This window comes from Plutella xylostella, chromosome 26 (assembly GCF_932276165.1).
Source record: "Plutella xylostella chromosome 26, ilPluXylo3.1, whole genome shotgun sequence".
In the NCBI taxonomy this organism is placed as follows: domain Eukaryota; kingdom Metazoa; phylum Arthropoda; class Insecta; order Lepidoptera; family Plutellidae; genus Plutella; species Plutella xylostella.
In genome coordinates this window covers 5,880,969-5,904,746 of record NC_064006.1, presented here as the reverse complement: position 1 = coordinate 5,904,746, position 23,778 = coordinate 5,880,969, and the positions used below count along the sequence as shown (strand labels likewise).

Below are 23,778 nucleotides of genomic sequence, written 5' to 3'. Positions count from 1 at the left end.
TCTATTGCAAACGACTGTAGGTACCTACTTCTATATTAAATGACGTTAGCCCAAAAAAACTACAGTATAGTATAATTATTTATCTAGTAAAATCACAGTAAAATCGATGACATCAAAAATTCAAATTGTAATACACACACACTTCAATATTTTTTTTCTATTCAGGGGCTTACTAAAGATTCTAGCCTATTTTCTTTCAGAACAGTAGGTAATTTAAATCTCAAATCCATTATTTACAAAATCTGTTGTTTTAAACAAACATCTTCAACAAATACATTAAATTATTCAAAACGTTAATTATTTTGAAGCAACAAGCTCCTCAACAAACTTTTGGCATGTTTTTGATAAAACATATTCGACATACCACGTGTATAAAAGTTGTTTAGGTTGCTCAGTAATTTGACTACGGTGTTACGTTAACTTGTAATGAGTACCATGTAATGTAGCAAACTTCATTCTTTGTTTATATGCTAGGTAGGTACTCAAATATGTAATAATATGTTATGTATAGCAATTTTACATTGTAAGGCTCCTTTACTTTAAGAATGGAGAATAACCTGTTAAACACGTTGTTACAAACTTTTCTATATACCTACTAGGTACCTACTTATTTAATTTTTCATCAATTTTATACAGGGTGTTCCAAAAAGTGTATACTAAGCCGAAACCATCAATATCTCGAAAACTATCGACTTTTTTCGTGGTTCAAACCAATCTTCGTTCTAAGTTTTTATAGAAACTAAAATAAAACAGATTTGCATTTCCGTAATTTTGAATTTAAGGAGAGAAAGGTAATTTATTCAGCGATTCAGTCTTTGAAAACAAATACTGAAAGCTAATGTGAATAACTTAGTTTTTTCCAATGTAGTACTGCTGTAGTGTATGTCACTGACATAATAATTATAATTTCCGTATTTTTCCACTCCGCTACGGAACCCCAAAAACAGAATTCAGGCGTACACCTGCCTGAATATGAAAATTGGAAATCGCTGACAATAGTTTCCGTTCGGAATTCAACTGGAAAGTATTCCAGTTAGTTAACTGTTCATTCTTTCAAAAAAAAAAAAACAATTCACGAATGCCTCCAATGAAAATCGTATAGAATTTATTGAATTAATTTCTCCTACTCCGATTTACTGCTACAAAAAGATATCTAAGTATAATATGTATATATGCCCCGTAAAATGGCAGTGCTCTCGCGTCATAGAAAGTCAAAGAACAGCTACAGTACACTTGTCCAAAATTAATAATGCACATGCAGATCTTCACACCCGAATCATTAAATCGTAAGAGCCTTAAAAAAACACTTGCATTTTGCACCTTGTTCGAAAGAAATAGGAGTCAATATCATGTGTCACATAATCAAAAACAACCGATCTGTCAAAGATTTTTATGCGCATTATCAATTTTGGAGCACTGTACCTACCTCTATCGTGTGGACGTTGATTTGTTTATTTGAAGATGTAAACGTAATAATGACGTCACCTGAAAGTGAAAAAACAAATCACATCAGTTACCACAACCGAAAATTAGCAATTAACAATCCATAAGCAGCGTGCGTCGCTCGCATGTCAAATGGTCAGATCCATATAAGTTACGTCAGATTTTTTACGTCACGTCTAAATTAGTTCGACAAGGTTCCTGCACAATAGCAATATTATAAGAGTTATATATCATATTTTCTTTCAACTGAGGACGCTGGTTAGTCCTAGACTGTAAGCCCCGGCGATCACCACAAAATAAGAGTAAGTACGATTTATGCTTGTAAAATGACGGTGACTGGCAATGCTATGCAAATTTTAATGGCCTTAATGCGTTTTATAAAAAGATGCAAGTCATCTCTATGTTAAATTGCTTCCTCAAATTAGATTCACTTGATGCTGAGGACTATGTATGAACAGTTAATACGTGGAAGCGGAACATTATAGTTAGCCATGCTTGTTAAAATGCATAAGTTCTATCGGAGACATAATATAACTTCTACATATATCTATAGATATTGATAATAATTCCTAGATAGTATGTAGTAATACCTACTTAAACTTTAAAACGTTTTTTTTTTATATAAGTAACTTAAAAAATAAAAAATTTTCCTACCTGGCCAGTAAGGGAAATGTTAGATATAAGACCGACATTTATTTATTAAGTACTGCATAGAAATTAGTAGTAGAAAAATGGTATAGGTACTCTATTCTAATTCTATTTTATATTCTAAATAAAATAAACAAAACCCCTACCTCCATAACACTAACACACTTCCGTGTGTGAAACAAAAAAGCATAGCTATACATTGACAGTTACGTATGGCCCGATCCTTTCATGTCGGCTGGAGTGCTTGTTCTGTCAGTAATGTACGTTGAAGGGCTCTCCTCGCGTTTGCTCGCCAGTTTCGGTATGATGTTTTTCGTTCATTATGATATTTTTCGAATGTGCGAATGAATACAATCTCTTTTATTAAATTCTGGCGTCTGGTTTTTTTTTGCATATTTTTTGGCGTTTGCTTTGTTTTGCGTCAGTGCATTCGGGATTTATTAAATTCAAAATATATACCTACATCAGTATGCAAAGTATTTATAAGTTACGTTATATCTTTGAATTTTATTTAAGTATCCAAAAATCTGATACATAGGTATAACGCAAGTGCAGGTACGTATATAGTACTTACACTTGCATTATACCTACATTAGTGTTAAAATCATAGTTCAGTAACGGGTGAAAGAAAACATCCTGAAAGTGATTCTCATTGTAATAAAAAATACAGACATAAAATTTGCACACTTTATTACATAATTTTTTCCTGTACCTCCTGCGTTCAATGGCAGAAAATATTTTAGCACGAAGTCCACCCCTTGTACTTATAATATATTTGTACAATAAAGAGTTAAGTAAGTACTTATATAATAAAAAACTTTTAAAAATACGTTTCATGTATAAAACCCCTCCTTTTCCGTCAAAGGTCAAAAAGCAGGTTAGGTACTTAAGTAAATATTCCCTCGAAAATATCGAAAACGTATTCAAACGCGACTTAAAGTAGAAGCTTTAATTTAACTAGCTTATAATTTAAAGCAAACTCAAACGGAGGGTCACTCCATATTGTCGAAAAACTAAAGAACGATAGTTGTTGTGTGATCGGCAGGTTTAATACAATGAGATAGAGTCTCGGCTGTGGACGTCCTTTTTCGTCATATAGAGTGACCCCACTGTTTAAAGATCCATCTTATTTCTCCAATTTCTAGATCGTTACATCGTTGCCTAATCCGACACGCCTGACGCGTCGCACTGAATTTCAAATGAGTGACACTATCCATCCCCAAGATTATAAATTTACTCTTCGTGACTTAGATTAACAATATACCAACAAGATGGTGGACATACAAAACAAAGCAAAAGACTGTACGCATTTTGTTTACCGTCAAGCCGTTCTATGTTCAAAATAATGACAACCGTTGTACCAATAAAATAAATACAGTCATATACCTAATATCTTCTTACCGAACTACCTAATCCTATCCTAACTAATATTATAAATACGAAAGTAACTGTGTCTGTCTGTCTGTCTGACTGTCTGTTACTCTTTCACGCCAAAACTACTGAACGGATTTGAATGAAATTTGGTATACATATGGTCTAGACCCTGGGAAAGAACATAGGCTACTTTTTATCCAGGAATTCCCACGGGAAAACTTTTTAAGGCGAAGCGAAGCTCGCGGGAACAGCTAGTTCAAAATAAAAGCTCAGCGGTAGAAGCGGATGTTCTTTGTCGAGACGTTTCTTTTGAACTGACACTCCATCTTGTCCGTATAGTTTTAATCTAAGCCAGGATTGAAGAAATCCGCAGGAGAACTAAAGTTACCGACATAGCCAAAAGGATTAGCACGCTGAAGTGGCAATGGGCTGGCCACGTAGCCCGCAGAGCCGACGACCGCTGGAGTAGAAAGGTTCTGGAGTGGAGACCCCGTGTCGGCAAACGGCGTGTCGGTCGCCCCCCAACCCGTTGGTCTGATGATCTGCGGAAGGTAGCGGGAAGCCGCTGGATGCAGATGGCGGGTGACCGTTTGGGGTGGCGATCGTTAGGAGAGGCCTATGTCCAACAGTGGACTACAGAAGGCTGAGAGAGAGAGAGAGAAGCCAGGATTATTAATGCTCTTCGCAGCCTATGTGGGAGTAGGATTACAATTGTTTGACACTTTCGTAATGACACTCGTCACTTTTACACGATTATGCATACAGGTTGATGCAAACGTGGTGTAGTAACTGAAAGGGGGTGACCCAGTTGCTCATTTTGATCAATTTTCATCATTCGTAGATCCACAAGCTGCGTTTTACGGCTTACTGTAACACTTTGCTAACACCCTGTATTTTATAGAAGAGAATTCAAACGATGATATAAAATATCACACATTTTATTATCATTCACTGAACGACTGTTTGTAGTCCAGTTTTTAATTAAACGGTTCCAATCGGGTTATTTTAGTTTGGCTGCCATTTTGTTTTCATTGGCTTTTGTATGAACAACGTCAGTGATAAAATATACGGTCTATATACTGAGAATCATCACTAAAATTTTGTTTGTTGTTATATTTCTATTTGAGGATAGGAGGGTAACTCTATACTGACAAAAAACGAACGAACGAGAGCTGTCGTGCAATCACGTTTAATATTACGAGATATTTTATTCACACATCTGTCAATAATTTAATATGGAGATGATGTATAATTGATCAACCTTTCCTGGTTACGATCTAACCGACTATGGAGAAATTGGAGCTAAGCTCAAATCATATTTGTGTCAAAAGTCAAGCAATAATCCCTGGTTATGCTCTAACCTACTATGGAGAAATTGGCACTTAGCATTTTAAATCATCTCTTTCTGTCACCCTGGCATTGACGTTGGTTGAAAAGTCAGCAGCAAAATTTGAAGAAAATACATAAGTATTTTTTGCTGCGAACTGCTTGCTAATAGAAGAAAAGAAACCTTTCTGTACACCTTGCGGTGACCTACTTAGGTGGTTCAATAAGGGCTTTTGGCTTACTTCTACAGTAGGTACCCGCTTGCAAGGTTTTTTGAATATAGTTTATGTTTTATTTAAAAAAGCAACTGCTTTCTTCTAGGCCAATTTATCATTACCGGTAGCCAGGTCTAGATAGAAATATGAATATGAACACACACAGATGATAATGATGAAACATTCGATTTATAATCAAACGAACTTTCATGTAAGCGCAGTTCAATCTATATTTATGCGAGTAGCTTTATTCGAGGTGATATAAGGTAAGCGTCCACCTATCGGTATCGTAGGTATCTGATCAAACAGATTTTCAAAAATGTATGGAGAAACGGCGTCGACAATGCCGATGAAGTGGACGCACTTGTGTGAATTCCTATACAAAGAATACTGAATGCGGAGCGTCCGTTGCGAAGATACCCATATATGAACGCATACCTTCAGTACCTGTTACCTATTTACATAATTGTAGATGATGAAGCATAATACCTACGACCGACCACAACACGTTTCATTTCTTTACATAAGGTTTTTAATCTGCAGTGTTTCTTACAATTCTCGGCGGCACAATGCGTGTTCTGTGAAGGAGATGAGTGTGGTGCATCTGTCAGACAGCGGACCATTGTTCTCCGGAGTATAGGGACGTTAGCTCATCGCATGTTAGTGCCGCGCCGCCGTACCGTAGTGCTTAGTGTATCGATAGTCTATTTTTTAGACGACCGAATAGTGTAGTGGTTAGTGACCCTGACTGCAGTGTTGAAGGCCCCCGGGTTCGATTCCCGTCCGGGACAGATATCTACAAATATTAGCGCAATATAAAAATATATAACGTCCGATTGAAAGCGTTTTTCCAAAAACTGCCACGTTACAAACACGTCCTTTTCATGTTAATTCCAAATTTTTGAACCTACCTACCAATACTGGGTATTAGAACGGAACGAATTACGCAGAGCTAGTACAGCTACTTACCGCTAGGTGGCCTGCCTCCAGCGCCATACAAATTTGCGTTTCGATTTCACTTCTCGATAGGTAAAAAAACTCGCACTCAGGGCCCTGGAATGTAGAAGTTAATGTACAAACGGCCGTTTCTGGCGGAAATTACCTTAACTTCTATATTCTAGGTATCTACTTTGTATTGAGATAGAGGTAGGTTATAAAAATAAAAATTTGCTTGAAAAGGTAATGAAACGAGGCATTTTTATTTTTTTGCGTACGATCCATGACGCATGCGGATTTCATCACGCACGCTGTTATTTTTTTTATCACAACATTAATTAACGCAGACATAAACCGTGAGTATTTGACCAATCACAACGCTTGGAAAATGTCATAAAACATGATTTACGGAACATAATATAATGTAACAGTCAGTAACAGTCTATTTCGGTGGAAAATTACAAATTTTCTTTTAGGCATGTTTTTGACACCTCATCCATTGTAAGCAATAATTATGAAGCGACGGGCACTGAATATTCAGATGGAAATTATGCAAATAATGACGTGTAGGAAGTAACAGGAAACAAAATAAATATCAGGCATGTTTGGTACTCCCCTGGATATATACAATTGTTTCTATTCGAGCCATGGCTATATTCTGAAAATTATTTATTTTTACTTTTACGGCACAATTTTATACCTAGGACTTAAATGCCCAGACTTAGAAACGCAATTTAAGAAACTCTAGGTCTATGTTTAGATTAACTAGATTCCTAAAAAACTTGAAATATGTATTATATAATAAGCTACACCTAAGAAATAACACTTTACCATGCCGTACGTAGGGTATAATGTTTAGGACACTGTTATACGTAGTTTTAGGAACTACTTATATAACACTTTCATAGTTGGCAATAAGTAAATATTAAATACCTAATAATAACAGGATTATGTTTATGATTATTTTATTTATTTATTTTTCGTTTATTTTCCAAAAACAAATAGGTACATAAAAGTTTACAACAAAAACCTGCCGCTTAAACCACGCAGGGTTTATGTGTGGCAAGTGCAGTCAGAAGTTGTGCATTAAACACTAATAATGGTTGACTATATAAAATTAATGTTGATAAATGTTAGGTACTAATAGCTAATTAGGTATTACAATTACAATTTGAGAGAAAGTACTGTTTCATTATAGTTTTACATTTATTCCTGTTTATTAGTAGACTTTCAAGTGTATCAGTAGGTAGTTGTAGGTAGTAGTGCTTTGGTCGCTCCCGTCTCACCAGTGAATCCATCTTATCACATCCTTCACAGATAATAGACATCTTAAACAAATTAAATACATTTAAAATTTTACAGTAATTAAATAAGTCGCTTTCGATTTTTATGTGATTCTTTCTGGCTGATTTGGGAACTATATGTTTCAATATTCTAATTTGAAGTCTATATATGTTGTCTAAATAGGTTTTATAGGTTCGTCCATAACTGCTTATGCCGTAACTTATAATGGATTCTGCTAATGATAAGTACATTAATCTAAGTACGTTAAACGGAATCTTATATTTAAGTATACATATTTTAGATAAAAAGGCTCTAAGCTTGTTGCATACATGATCAATATGTGGTCTCCAGTTGAGGTGTTCGTCGATTATCAACCCTAAGTACATGTGTTGTCTAGTCAGTTCTAAGGAATCACAGATGCAATTTATATGGTTTACATGAAAACATTGGTGAGTGTGAGACTTTATAAGGGGGGTGTATGGTGATTTTAAGTACGGAGAATGTATGTGTAATAGTTTAGTTTTCTGTGAATTAATAACTAAGCCAACGTCGTGTGCCCATTTACATAGTATATTATAGTTATGTTGCATTTGTTCTTGCGCTTTTATTACATCTTTGTTAGCAACCAACAGGCATGTGTCGTCCGCGAATTGATACACTGAACCTTCAGAGAATATATTGCACATGTCGTTTACATACAAAATGTACTCCAAGGGACCAGTTATGGACCCCTGCGCGGCTCCCATCTCAGTAGGATATCTTGTGCTATATTCACCAGCTATTTTTACAGTTGTAAACCTATTTGTGTGATAATTTTTAAATAAATTTAATAGTGGACCCTGTATACCATTTTGTTGAAGCTTTAAAAATAATGTTTCGTAGTTAATTGTGTCAAAAGCTTTACTAAAGTCAATGAAGACAGCGAGTACATGCTCGCGATTGTTCATGCACTCGCTGACCTCATTAGTGAACTTTGATAACAGCTGTGTTGTACTCCGTTTTTTCTGAAAGCCATATTGGTTTTTATTGATTTGACTATTATGAATAAGAAATTTGTTTATTTCATTGCCAAGATATCTTTCGATTATCTTGTCAATACATGGCAATATAGTTATAGGTCTATAGTTATTAACGTCTGAACGAATGCCTTTTTTATATATGGGATTAAAGACCCCACCGGCAGTTGGCTGTTAAATGACGAAATAAATGAGCAATAACTTAATATATGCCAAATTTGCGGCCCAGAGTAATCAAATTTAATAACCAGCTACGTATGTAGGTAATGTAATTTGTGAAATAACAACAACATTTAGCAGGGTAGGTACTAGTATAATAAGAAATTAATTTACTCGAACATGTTTGATGTAAGCAAAGGTGTAAAATTAATTTATTTTCATATGTTACGTACACGATATTAAAGGGAGTATACGTACTCACGTGCCATGTATTGTACTTATAATGGGGTAATTTATTATGATTTATGATATGAAAGGTTAGGTATTTCTGAGGCCCTTAAAATTAATTTAGTGCTGTCAAAACTGATATTTACGCACCGGAATATTTCATTTACAAGGATGATTTTTCTTTACGTTTTCACTGTATTAAATCTGAAATTGTATGATGCAAAATGAGGCTGCATTGTTTTTGGAACGAATTAAATTGTGTTTAATAGCAGCGGTAGCGTTATAACTAATACGGTATATACGGTATTCATCTTTTTCGTGCTGAGTTCCAATAGAATTTTATGTATGAATGACGACGGTTCTGTAGGCACTTTTTAGTACAAGCAAAACCGAAAATGTCTCTTCCTCTTGCATTTTTTTTTTACTTTTTCCATTTTAATTGTTGTGCCTTCAGAATCGACATAATTAATTATTGGCCATTGCTGGACATGGGACAGTGGGAGTTAATGCAAAATTTGTGTAACGATAAAGTAGTCCGGGTCCACTTCTCACTGGTCGGATGGTATATAATAATTCGAATTCCGCACGTTGTATTACACTTACGGGCAATGAAAAAGTTCCACTGAGAAAAATACCAAATTACTCCTAAACGGAAAAGGCTAGCTTAATGACGCCTTCTGCAACATTAAAGTACATTTAACAGAGCATCAGGATATGACCAACTAAAAACGATAATGTTTTCTTCAAATTTTAAGTTAAATGTTTGAAATAATTGGGGTCGTTCGGTGTCGGCATTTTGTGAGAGGAACTTTTTCATTGCCCTCATGGGGCATAGAAGCTTTATTTTTGTCCCATTTATACACTCATGTGTATAAATGGGACAAAAATAAAGCTTCTATCCAATCTCTCACACGCGTGTGCAGAACATAAAGTTCAGTATCACGTCGAAACATTATATTTTCGCCACAAAATAAAGGATTCTTTCTCCGTGCACATAATGTTTTACTCGCCGGTGTGTGGTGTGTCATACCTTTATGCATAATTCATTACACACTAGACCTGCTGAAGGGTAGTCATGTACAGAATTAAACATGTGCTCCTACTGCATCTTATTACGTAGGTGGTAAGGCTTATGTTAGAGTCAAATGTTGCGAGAAAACGGCTTTTCACGGCAGATTTTCGACATTCGTATCTACATAAGTAATGTTATGCAATGGTAAATGTCTCGATAAAATTATATTGATAGCCTGAAGCTTTGAAATGAAAAAACAAGATTCTTTCCGTGGGCTTTGTTTTGCCGTGACAAATCAGGGATACAAAATAGTTTTTCCCAAATGTCCTCAGACCAACTACCTAATAAACGCAAAAAAAACAGATAAGTAAGTGTCTTAGAGTTTTTTTTTTAATTGTGTATATTTTTTGTTTCAGATCTTCTGGAGTTGTATTCCTGACTGAAATTCTGAACACGCAAAAAGTTAATAGTAAGTACGATATCAATTAATTTAATAGTTTTAAGAACATCTATAAAAATTGGATAACTCTGTGAGTGGAAAAAAAATGTAGGACCCTTAAAATTTCACTTATCCAGGTTTCACCGTATTATATCCTAATCCTAACAAATATTATAAATGCGAAAGTAACTGTGTCTGTCTGTTACGCTTTCACGCCAAAACTACTGAACGGATTAAAATGAAATTTGGTATACAGATGGTCTAGACGCTGGGATATAACATAGGCTACTTTTTATCCCGGAATCTTTTTAAGGCGAAGCGAAGCTCGCGGGTACAGCTAGTCTACTTATAACTTTCACTTCAACGAACCAATAGAGCACGTATCGGATAATCTCGATAACTCTTATCGATTCGTGAACGATAGTATAATCGAATATTTAATTAAATTTGTACTCCAGCGGTTATCGTTATTGTATTAACGGATTCGAGTGCTTTATATAAATAGTTCCGCTATTTACTTACCTATAATTGGATTTTTCGGGAGTCAAGTATGTTTTATCAGTTGATTTATGACTGCAACATCATATATATGGATTGAGTGAATAATACAAGAAAACTCACAATAAAAAAACAGATTCTTGTTTTCATTTTCACTAGGTTGAAAAGTTTTTTACGGAGCTTTAAAAATACCACTCTTATTTATTTTATTTATTTATGGCGGCAAGAGATAAAAAGGCGGTAAACCAATCTACTAACATCAGCTGGAAAATATTCGCGTGCGAATTTTATCACCTATCATGAACACCATCAAATATGAAAGTGCCAGACTCCCAGCGCGGGAATGTCATTTGGGCCATATTTTTATTTCATGCTTCATCATAAACTTCGCTTGTTATTTTAGCCTAAATAAGTTTGGTTCATTAAAAGTTTTACCAAAAACTGTTGTTGTCGCCGCTTTCTGTTGATTGTCCAATTTGTGCACTTTGAACAAGTCCTCAATAGTAGTGATTGCATTTTTTATTGTTTGAAGTTATGTATTTTCTACAAATGAAAGTACCATGCTACACTACTAAGGTCAATTTATATTTTAACAGACCGAATATTAATTACTGCGTTGCTATAGGTCCACGTAATTCACGTTACTCGACCCATCTCACTCTGCCCGTGTTGGAAATGTGCTAAAGACCTCAGACTAAAGAAAAAACACTGGTCTGTAAAAAAAATTGACTATATTTTTAAGCTTGATTAATGAACATTGTACCACGACCATAAAACAACGCGGATGACTGTCACGTTATGGTAAATTTAAGACTTATTTTTGTTCCCAATAATAATGGCTCAGTCGCAAAACGTACCATTCGCAAAATGTACCCTATGCAAATAACGTCGCATAATGCACCTGTCGCAAAATGCACCTATCGCAAAATGCACCCATCGCAAAATGCACCCATCGCAAAATGCACCTATCGCAAAATGTACCCTTATATAAACAAATATTTTTTTTACATTCACATAATAATTATATGATCCTGTCTGTTGTAATTATAATTTTTATACTTTTAACTTTTATTCTCATTAAAATTTCGAAATTTCCTGAAAAAAAAGTCCCCATAGTAAAAGGTAATAAATCCAACTCAATTGGTGAGGAGAACCCAAACAGAAGTTGCTTAGAATGACGAGATATATCATTATCGGCTTGTTTTTAACTTACGGACACCCCGTATATAAAAACCTAACTTGATCGCAATATACATGATAATAGATTATAATTTAACTAGGTACATATAAAAATATAGATAAATATATTATATTAATACATCTATATGTATAAAAGAAGAAACGCACAGCCCAAGCAGCTCAACCTACAATCATGAGACTTGGCACGTAGGTACCTTGGGTAGTGTAAGCATAGTGAGCACTAAGAAAGGAATTATTGAAGACCCACGGAAATGGTAATTAGCGAGTAAAAGCAATAACTAAAACATATAATAATAAAAAAAACTTACTCTCAACCTCAGTACATCAAATAAAAAAAAACAATCATGCAATTTATTTAAAACAAAAATATATATAACCCAAGTTTATCAAATAAACCATTTCAATCATGCATTTTCAAAACAAAAATATAACATATTTGCAACTACAGTAAGTTCACCAAGTAAAACATTTCAATCATGCATTTTTTTTTAAACAAAAATATATCATATATGTAGGTGTGTCGGTCTGCATAATAAGCCATGTATATTATATTAAAGAAGGGTACATTTTGCGATAGGTGCATTTTGCGACAGGTACATTTTGCGACAGGTGCATTTTGAGACGGGTGCATTTTGCGATAGGTGCATTATACTAACAAAAATAAAATCTCCGCGGTGCATTTTGCGATAGGTACATTATGCTCCTGAACGAATTTAATTTATCATAAAACTGTAGACCGTATGCCTTGATACGAATAAAGGGTAATTCTGACATCAATCTTGAGGGAATTAGGTACCTGAAAGACGCGATCGGTGGGGCAAAGCCGTCTGCTCGGTCGATTAATCTCGATTTAAAACTTTAGCGAGGGATACGTAACATGGATCAATTTGATTCTTTCAACAAAATTGAACCTAACCTTTCTAAATGTATATGTTATTTTTCCACCATCCAAAAGTAGGGCTGTTCTGAAATTAGTTGTGTTGTGCCAAGACCGATTTAATTGTTTGATTTAAGTTGTGAATTTTCTAAATGGTCTTTTTTTTAAAGCTTACTTAAAATATTTCCCCACTTCTAGGCAAAGGTCTCCCCTTTCATCAAAACCTTTCGATCCTGTGTAACTTCTGCCCAATCATTGACAAAATTGGCCAGTACCTCTTCCAGGCGTTTTCGATACGTCCATCGATTTCTCTGTTTTCGAATGAGACTATCTACCTACTATCATTGTTATATTAAGTGTAGTAAAATTCATAACTTAGTTGGTCGCGAAGTTTCTCAGAAAGGAGAGAAGCACCTGAGTCCCCCATGTATATAAAACTATTAGTGTGTTGTAACTCTTGTAACTTTATACGAGTTAGTAACTAGCCTATTACTAAATTATAATAGGTTTTACTTTAACATTTATCTTCTCGAATTTATAACAAAAACAAAAATACGCAATACCTACCTATAAACTTTCTCAAAATTCGACAGTATCTTACTAAAATCAAAATAAATTATTCTCGGCCTCCTGATAAAATGTGACAGAACCCACTTTGAAGATAAATCATCGGAAAAGCCCACCTCAAAGTCAACCGTTTGTGGGCAGACCACAATCGTATCTCAAAAGGAGACAATGACTATCAAACTGAATACTAACGGTTATCTACCAGCATTGTTTATATTTCAAAATACACCAGCCGATTCCTATAAAGACTCAACTAAGCACAAGGAAGTGATACGATGTAAAGTTATCTAGTTTTAAGATACCAAAAATTATAAATTATTTTGAAAATACACTCACGGGCAATGAAACAGTTCCATTTACAAAATTCCGTTCCTAAATAACCTCAATTATTTTAAGCTTTTAATAGAAAATTTGAACAAAATGTTTACGATTTTAGTTGGTAATATTCTGGTGTGCTTTTAAATGTAGTTCAATATTGCAGAAGGCGTCATTTAACTAGCCTTTTCCGCTTAGGAGTATAATTGGGTCATTTTCTCACTGGGACATTTTCATTGCCCGTGAGTGCATGAATTTTTGCACTAGGGTCGGGTATCGTTCTTCGTTTGCAGGTTTACTACCGCGTGCTATAAGTAAGGTATTTGCCATATATAACACTCGATATGGGAATCAACTAGTCAGGTGGCAGTACCCCCTACTTTTGAAAGGCAATGTATAGCTTCTGTCTTGCGTTCTCAACACTAAAAAAACATTACAAAAGTTAAAAAGATTTATCAATCAAAGTATGTGTAGTCTAGTTAATTTCGGTATTCGAAATAAGCGTCCCCAAAAATATAGCATACAATTAAAATATCTTATCACAAACTGTCTTTACTATATTAGGTGTGGGCTGTACATAGACAATGCAATTCATACTCTTTAGGACATAACCTCTCAGTTTTATCACTTAATGTCGTCGTAAAAACAATAACAATTCTTAAATGGCCACTATTTCACGTCATACACCCCTTAAATAGGCTGGGATAGCCATCATTGTCTTGTAGCTAGCTAGACGATTACCAGTCTATCTTGATCTAAGCGGACCAATAAAATACGTATTTGTACGACGATTCTTGTATACCATCAGAGGTCTTGGTAAAATTGGCACTATACTGTAATTGTTGTCATGTAGGTTGATGATTTTTTCACCTTATACCGGTACCGTAATACTTAATTTGTATGTGTAGTGAGTAAGTCCTAAATACTTAGCAAATTTATAAGTTACTAGCGACAACGATACTAAAATGATGACCTTTTTATGTCTAAATGGCTAAATACAGTCTTGATCAAACCTTAAATACCCTAATCACCACATATTTGAATGTACTACTGTATACATCTTGTATAAAAATAAACAATGTAATATATTTATCTACTTTTTCACAGACAAACAGACAGTTATTACACCGAAAGGATAGTTATATTCACACTCTCTTTTTCGTTACGAGTTAAAAAGCTGTTAGAAACAAGCTTATGTATCTAGTTCATGTACGATATACAGGGTGCAAATCTCCTACACCGGTCATCACCGTGGTGAAAGGATTAGCAAGTCAGATTAGTTAATTGTCACGTAAATTGTTGACGCCGGACGTAAAAAGAAATACCTATATGTAGGTTACAAAATTCCAACGTAGATTTTTATTGGAGATGGAAAAGATGTCCAGTATGAGCACCCTGTATTATAATTGTTCTGCGCGTTAAATTTTCCTCTATCGAATTACATTACGCCCTGGAATATGCATGGCGTGCAGCAAAAGGCAATAGAGAAATATCTATAATTAGAAAATAACTGTTCGCTGAAAGTAGGTTAGCATTTCCTATATTAAATAGAGAAATACAGGATTGCATTGTACCAGGGTAACAGGCGTTCGCAGAGGAATAGGTGCAATACAAAAGGAATCGAAAGCCATTAGCGACTGGAGAACAGAGAGAGCTTTTAATACATAATTTTGTAGTATGTAAAATCGTTTTTGTAAAAGTAGTTAAGTATGTACATAAATGTTATAGATACTAAAGTAAAATAAAGTAGGTATATTAAAAACAAAATTCAGGCCTTCGTTAATATACACACAAGAAGATGATAAATATTGCTTCTCGAGCGACGCAGATATTTACATACACGAGATTTACGTAAGACTTCCAATGTTTATTAAATATTTCACAGCAGCTTCTAAGATACTTTTTTTCTTTTCAGATTTGAATTTTTCTTCAATCAAGCCCACTAATGAAGCAATCCAAGGGAAGGATATTGAAGTAGCAGCCTCGCAGCCTTCCCCACCAATAAAACAAACGCCTCCCTCCAACCGCACAACAAGCAAAAACAACCCTTAACTCCTCCTAATAAGAACAGAATCGTAATCACCAAGCCATCTTCCAATGGATATGCTCAGCACTGGAAAGAGAATCCAGACTACATGTCAATTAAAAGCCGTCGATAAATGCAATCAAGCGAGCCACTTGCTAAGGAGAAAGCTTCACGAGGTTATATTCCAGACTTGAGTGTTACCCACATTTGTAATTAAATTTAATTTGAACCAATAATTGCTGAGCAAATACCAATACAGAAAAGGCAAATTCAATGTATGGTATTATTAGAAAACCGGTACGAAGAATCATCGCCCAAGTACGGGACTCGTATGGCGACTCACAGTCATAACTCCCACTGTCCACTGCCTAACTTTGTTGCTTTACCTTCGTGTCTTCTCATACTGGTATCCTTAGTGCTGCAGTCGCATTTAGCATTCGCCTCAGTCGACCCAAACGACAGCGCATACGTGAATGCAGAAACCAGCAACTCAACTCTGAACACAACTGGCAACTGGACCCTTCTAGACGACAACTTGACAGTAACCAACGTCCACATCAAGCACCAGAGATACTCGACAACCGTTTCTATACTTCTAGCAATCGTTTTTATGATAGTCATTTTCGGGACCGTAGTCGGAAACATACTGGTCTGCATCGCAGTCTGCCTCGTACGGAAGCTGAGAAGACCTAGCAACTACCTCATTGTGTCGTTGGCAGTGAGTGACCTCTGTGTAGCGCTGATGGTAATGCCAGTGGCTATGGTATACGAGATATTGGGGACGTGGCCGTTCGGACCTATAGTATGTGACTTCTGGGTGTCCAGTGATGTTTTATCGTGTGCCGCGAGCATCCTCAACTTGTGCATGATCTCCGTAGACAGATATTACGCCATAACCAAACCTTTAGAGTACGGCGTGAAGAGAACTCCTAGACGGATGTTGTTCTGTGTGTTCATTGTCTGGATGGGAGCAGCCTTCATCTCTCTGCCACCAGTTCTCATACTGGGCAATGAGAAATCTGACACCTCATGTTCAGTCTCTCAGAATCAGGGCTACCAGATCTATGCGACATTTGGGTCCTTCTATTTGCCTTTGACTGTAATGATAGTTGTGTATTACAAGATATTCAGTGCTGCCAGGAAGATAGTGAAGGATGAGAGACGTGCGCAGTCCCACTTGGAGACTCACTGCTACTTGGAGATCAACGTGAAGAACGGAGGAGGGGCCGAGGCGAGGCTCCTGGGGGCCAACCCACCGCCGCCGCCCGCTGCCAGAGGGTCTACGGCTAGTACTAACACTACTGTAAGTATTATAATCATTATGTTCTGACTTGCGTATTTACGCAATCTCGGTTATTCCGGGGCCACCCCTCCGTGATATGCCAATAATTACCACGGTAATAGGGAATATGCACGTGATTCAAATAAAGGTCAAATATTATTTTTAATAAACTTTGTTATTTCAGAATTATGCCTCCATCAATATTTTTGATTATAATTAATTTTTAAGCGAATAAATAATTGTTGAAAAGTACAAAAAAACTTCGGTAACTTTAAATCTTTGAAACGTGACGGATTTTCTTAGAGCGGATGTGACGATGTGTCAATCTCAGAATAGTCTATACCCATAGAACTGAGCGTCGGCGCGAGTGGCGAGAGTCATTATTCTGAACCGTGAAACAAAGGTGATGACGTCACACCTCTTCATACAAAATTTTGGGCGTTTATAGTCCACGAGTCGGATATAAATTTTTAACTTTCTTAAAAATACCTTAAATTAAAGCTATGTAAACCTATTGAATAAGAACATTTAAAAAATGCATATTCCCTATTGATGATATTAATAAATGAAAAATATACCATCAATCATTTGTTTACTGATCAAATTACACCTACGATTGACGTCCATTAATTATTGGCATATCACGGTAGTTTGTCCCCAGCATTTAGTAAGTCATCTGAGGCTCAATCTATGCGTATCTTTATACACTCGCAAGCAAAGAAAAAGTTTTATGGAACGGTAGTAGCAGGTGAAACATTTCCATTGCTCGTGAGTAAAGTAGGGTTTTTTTTCCAAAAGTCAGGATGGTGTGATATTTTTATGTATGTAGGTAAATAAATAAAACATTTATCATGATTGCGCTAGAGTTTTGAGTACATCTGTCGAATATCCTTCGAAATTATCTAAGACCTTATGCCCAGCAGTAGATAACTACGGACTTGTGATGATGATAATTAAAAAAGTCATCATATCAAATTCCTCATTCACCCAATTTTAGAGAATGACCGCATATTTTTTACTTTACACAAGCATTGTGAAACAGTGAAGTAGGTAAAAAATATATTTTTTAATGAGGCATTTTTTGTTACAGTGTAGTGCAGACAAGACTGAAGGCACAATAGGGCGGTGCTTCTCCAGCGGTCAGCGCAAGTCCAACGAGTCGCAGTGCCCCATGCTGCAGCAACCGAAGACCCCAACCAAACCCATCCACACCATCAACAGAACCCCCTCAAATCTAGGTCAAAATGACGTCAAAACACCATCCAAGGACGGCAGACGACGCCTCTCCTCGGAAAGCAGTCACAAATCAACAGCTCATAGAATTAGGTCATCCCTTTCAAATTTCGCTCATAAAAACCACTTTGCGAAAGATTTACTGCAGACCACGACGCAATCGCCGCATCAAAAGAAACTCCGTTTCCAGTTAGCGAAGGAAAGGAAAGCGTCCACGACTCTCGGAATTATAATGTCGGCTTTCGTATTCTGCTGGCTGCCGTTCTTTGTACTCGCGCTCGTGCGGCCCTTTGTCGCGGAGGGAACAATCCCGGACGCCGTGAGTGCCCTATTTCTGTGGTTAGGTTACATCAACAGCCTACTTAACCCAATAATTTATGCCACTTTGAATAGAGACTTTAGAAAACCCTTTCAAGAAATCCTGTTCTTCAGATGCTCGAATCTGAACCTCATGATGAGAGAGGAGTTCTACCATAGCCAGTACGGGGACCCGGATCAGCACTACTGCGTGAACCACCACACCAAGGTGCAGAGTTATGACGAAGGAGTCGAAATAGTGTCGGCCATAGACAGGGAGGAGACGAGAGCGTCCGAAAGTTTTCTATGATCGTCAATGCCTGAGGTCCACATCAAAGACCTGGATACTGTGATCTAATTAAGAATTTTGTAGATATATTATTATAGTCAAGTATTCGAACTTGTTGTTTCAAAAATGGGCATTGTGTAATTTCAGTAAATACTAGTCCATTGCTTTATCGTGTAGATATGGTAATAATTAAGGTAAGTAAATAATTAACGTGTAAGATTTAATATTTAATATAAGTAGCATTTTCATCTGTGGTATGTCGTCTGTCATAGAATAGTAATAAGTATACCTCGTGCAGATGAATATTCCTAGAACTACTAATATACCGAATACACAATTAAATGTATGTATAATAATAAAGCCTAAACTTATTTGGAGTTGATTAAATAGAGGCGTATCTACGTTTCAGTTATTTTTTGTGTTTCAGTTAAAACCGAAAAGTTTATTATATTTATTTTGTACAGAATTCGTCGTCGGTAGTACCTATATTTATAAGGTTTTGTGCATCTCGAGCGTTGATCGGTCCCCTTTCAGTAAAGACCAAAGAGTTTTATAAAATATCGTGACTCATTTCTTAAATATTTAATTTAAGATGTTAAAGTTTGTAAGGCCTAACTAACCATCACGTATGATTAAAAATGTTGGATTTTAAAATAATAATTAGATATATTTAATTAATTTCACTCGGACGTGTCGTTTTAATACATTTTGTAGCTGTAGTCTACCAAACATATTTATTTGTTGTAAAGGTTATAAAGGGTAAAGTGTCAGAGCTACTCATTTAATGTACATTACGGAACAAATAATTTAAATTATCTACTTACGTAAAATTATAATTATAAATTATAAATATGTATTTAGTCTGGGAAAGATGAATCCATGTGATAGTAGATATAGACCACTTGTTATAAATATAATGTTTTACGGTTAACGCTTTGGGTATCAAGAAAATTTGTCGCACTGTATTTTTTTACTGTCTCCGTTATAAAGTCAACTATTTTTTTTACTTTCAGTATTAGGTAAGTATTACGTGAAACGTACCGTATTCAATTGTTTTGGGGAATAAATTAAATACATTGAGACGCATATCATAAGCGATTGAGAAAAAATAGTTTTTTTTATTTGTCATTATTTTAAATTATTTACAGATATGTGTGAAATATCACACTAAATAAAAGTGAAACTATAGGTAGGTACATAAAACAATGTAAATATTTAAGGGAATGAAGACTACAATAAGTGAGAAAATGCATCAAAGTGTATGTATATATAAACTATAATTTCATATTAATATAATGTAGGTAAAAATGGAAACATTCACATAAATTAAACGAAATATCCCGGTGTTAACATCCAATTGACATCTATAAAATTTAGCAGACTTCGGAATTTCGAACGATTTCCGTAACAGATTCAATATAATTATTAAATTTCATATTAATTTTGCATATTAGTAAATAAAAATAGCTAATTGTGTTAAATTCAAATCATACAATTTGATGCATAACTCTATTTAGGTATATTTAAAAAATAAATTAAGAGGTAATTGTAATAATATTATGCAGTAAACCGTGTGGGGAAACTACGCTTGGAAAAAATAATTGACAGATCAATTTGATGTTTTAATTACTTAATTGAAAATAACATAAAATATATTTTCATGTAGTTTCTTTCCATAGTGAGTATGTCTATTATTGTGTGTATTGAATGTGCAATCTTGATACTTTTATCTCGCGCTTGTTATAAACCAATACAATGTAAATACCACTTGTAAAATTCTACGTATAAAAAAATACTACTATCATATACAAATATAGTTGACTGGGACTACTTAAATATGTTAACTTGTTAAAATTCTTGTTTTAGTGCATATTTTCCACGCCACTACAGTGTAAAAGACCCTAATATTTGCTATGTAATATAAAAAAAAACTATTGAAATACCTGTTTCTATTTTCTTAAACAGTAGGTAGTATTTATACGATTTATTCAATAAAAGAGAACTAACCACTTAAAAAACCGAAATAAATTTGTCTGTATGTATAAATTTTGTATAGTAAATACGGATTTTCTTGTGTAAATTATATTAAGTACCTACGAATAATTAACTCTTAATAGAAACTAACGTGTAAATATATATTATAGAAAATATGGTTATATTGAAACATAAAACTCTATACTACAGAGTTAAAACTGTTCATAATTTAAAGACCATGAAGCCAAAAGCGGCTTAAGTGAGATAAAATATATATATACATATATGAAAAGGTTGAATTTTAATGTTGTTTGTAAGTAACTATCACTTTAAACAACCATATTAGAATAAAAACTAAAAATCCTATTCACTTTTGTGTTAACCGAATTGTATTTAAACTTAAATAAAATAACCTGAACATTTTGTATAAAAATACGTCCGTTTATTAGTAGAACCCCGATAACTTATGTCTATGTTAAACTTAAAATGAGAAGTTAGCTGAAGTTCACCATGCTTGTAATAATGAGGTCAGTGAGGTCAGAATAGTCGAAAGCAAAAAAGTAGATAATAATTCATGAAAAAAATAATGTTTAGCAGAAGGGCTAGCACGGGGCGCATTTAAGACGTGACAAGAGTTTTGCATCGCGCTCACTCACATCACGCAGCGTCAAGAGCGAGCGCGGCGGAAAACTTTTGTCACGCCTTATTAGCGCCCCGTGCTACAGGGCCAGAGCCATCTGTAAACATATTGTTTGACACTTCTTCGTACTCACTGATTTATATAACTACCTACCCTCTTTCGTTTAATTTAAATTTATATTATTAAAAATAATGTTCATGTGAAAAGTGTATCAAACCAAAAGTGAATCCAAACCTATACTGTTGTGAAATAATTAAATATAAGTAGCGAAAAAATATGAATAATCGTAATCTTTTTCGTCACTGTATTTTTCTTATTGTAGGGTCTTCAAGGCGACGAAATAAAAATAGATTTCCAAAGAACGTTTTTTATTGACATCTTGATTCCTATTGGCGAAGTGTCCACTTGTCCTCTCCAAGTGTTACAGGCAGCTGAAGATATTGCCTTGGCAGTGAAATACGAGTATTTCATATATTATATTCTACAAATACTATAAACGAAAAAGTTTGTTACTCTTTCACGCAGAAACTACAGAACAGAGTTTAATGAAATTTTGTAAGCAGGAAGCTGATATATAGATAAGCAATTAGATTGGTAGACAGATAAAAAAGGATCTCGCAGTTTAATTTTAATCAGCCATTGGTATTTATAAATGATTTTGCGTTGGCGGTGGCGGTACATATTATTATCTCTGCCTGTACCTCTTTATAAACATTTCAAGCTGAAAAATTACACGCAAACGGTAGTGGTAAGGGAGCATTACCTATTGTGTCATGGATATGGAAATGCGGAAAGGTCAAGGTCGCTATGACACGGTCGCGACGCATGACATAACACCATTACCCTCTGTGAAGACCAACTGTCGCTTCAGTGAAATAATCGTTCAATAACATATTTAAAGGCGTAAAGGTATATTCAAAGTAAGCGCCCACATATCGGTATCGTATATGTATCGGACGAAACGGATGATCATAAATGTATAGAGAAACGGCGTCGGCAATACCGAGGAAGTGGACGCACTTGTGTGAATTTCTTTACAAAGAATACTGAATATGATTCGTCCGTTGGTAATAAATAATATAAAAACATACCTATGTGGGTGTCCCCACATCCATAGACTAACATATCTTACACACAGCCATCCGACCCCAAATTAGGCAGAGCCTGTAATATGGAACAGACACCTGATATATCTAGGTATATACACATATACTCACATAAGATTCAAACTGGTTTACTGAGGGTAGTAAACTACACTCACAAGCAATAAAAAAGTTCAATTTACAAAATGTCGACACCTACTGACATATTTTTTCTTCAAAAATTCAATTTTGAATTTCATTACAATATTTTTATTTTTAATTGGTAATATTCTGATGCGCTGTTAAATATACCTACTTACTTCAATATAGCAGATTGCGACATAAAGTCAAGCTAGCCTTTACCGTTTCATTAGTAATTAACCGACTTCGAAAAAAGGAGGAGGTTCTCAATTCGTTTGTTTCTGTTTATGTTTTTAGTTCTTTTCTCACTGGAACTCTTACATTGCTCGTGAGAATATAATATCTACTGTACCACCCCTACCGGTATCTTCGTATAAAAAATACGTATTTTTACATAGATACGTTTAACATACTCATCAATTATGATTAAATCCCGCCCGTCACAGTAATCCGTTTACACAGGTGTCCCTTCGCGCGTCAGATTAATAACCTATCCTGACCCATTTCTAACCGAAGTTAAAACCTCGTTCGATTCTAAATTCATGAGTTCATGACAAATAGAGGCTCATAAATTTGTAACTTTGAAAATAATGAATGAATAACGTTTATTTGCCATAAGTAGGTAGGTTTACATTTTGGTTCCTGGTTCCCAAACTAGGATACCCTGTGCTATGGGTAGCCAGGCATCCTTCGTGTACTTCGGGTATACTGTTAGGCCTGGGTCTCCTATTTTATGCTATATGCGGCGTCCGACGTTTGACGTAAACAAACGTTTTGATCAACGTCCTACGGCCTACCTACGGCGTCTACGCGCCAACGTCGGCGTGTAAGGGAGACCGCATCAGTAATCAGTACATTTCTATAGTGAGCATTGTGACGCGGCCTACGGCGCGGCGTGACGCTGGACGCGAACTACGGCGTAAATAGGAGACCCGGGCCTTCAAGTGAATTAACGTTACGTGCAGGCTAAGTAAGTAGGTACATAACATTACCTAAGTAGGTAAGTATTTCATTTTTATCGCAGACAGCTTCAGAGGTTTTACAAATTAATTATATACTTATAGGCTTAATTATATATTAATCATATACAAATTAATAATATACTTTCAAATATTTTTTAACGTTTAAAGGCATTTACGATTTCCCTAGTCAAGTATGAAACGGAAAAATGCTATAGTTTTGGTACAGTAGGCCTAATTTTGATACTGGTACTTTTCAGGCCATAGGTTGTTACATTGAAGCCACGGAAAAACTCACAGTTGCTAAACTTATAATAG

General features: G+C 35.2%; 1 protein-coding gene across 1 annotated transcript in view; it reads left to right on the top strand.

Annotated features, from left to right (window-relative positions):
* The window catches only part of LOC105398545 (5-hydroxytryptamine receptor 1), a 132,185-nt gene extending 112,687 nt beyond the window's left edge, over positions 1 to 19,498 (top strand). The window contains exons 3-5 of the mRNA XM_011570665.3: positions 10,058 to 10,110; positions 15,453 to 16,866; positions 17,936 to 19,498. Of these exons, the coding sequence (XP_011568967.3) occupies positions 15,841 to 16,866; positions 17,936 to 18,685 (1,776 nt within the window). The 5' untranslated portion in view covers positions 10,058 to 10,110; positions 15,453 to 15,840 and the 3' untranslated portion in view covers positions 18,686 to 19,498. The remainder of the gene's footprint in view (positions 1 to 10,057; positions 10,111 to 15,452; positions 16,867 to 17,935) is intronic.
* Positions 19,499 to 23,778: the final 4,280 nt, after the last annotated feature.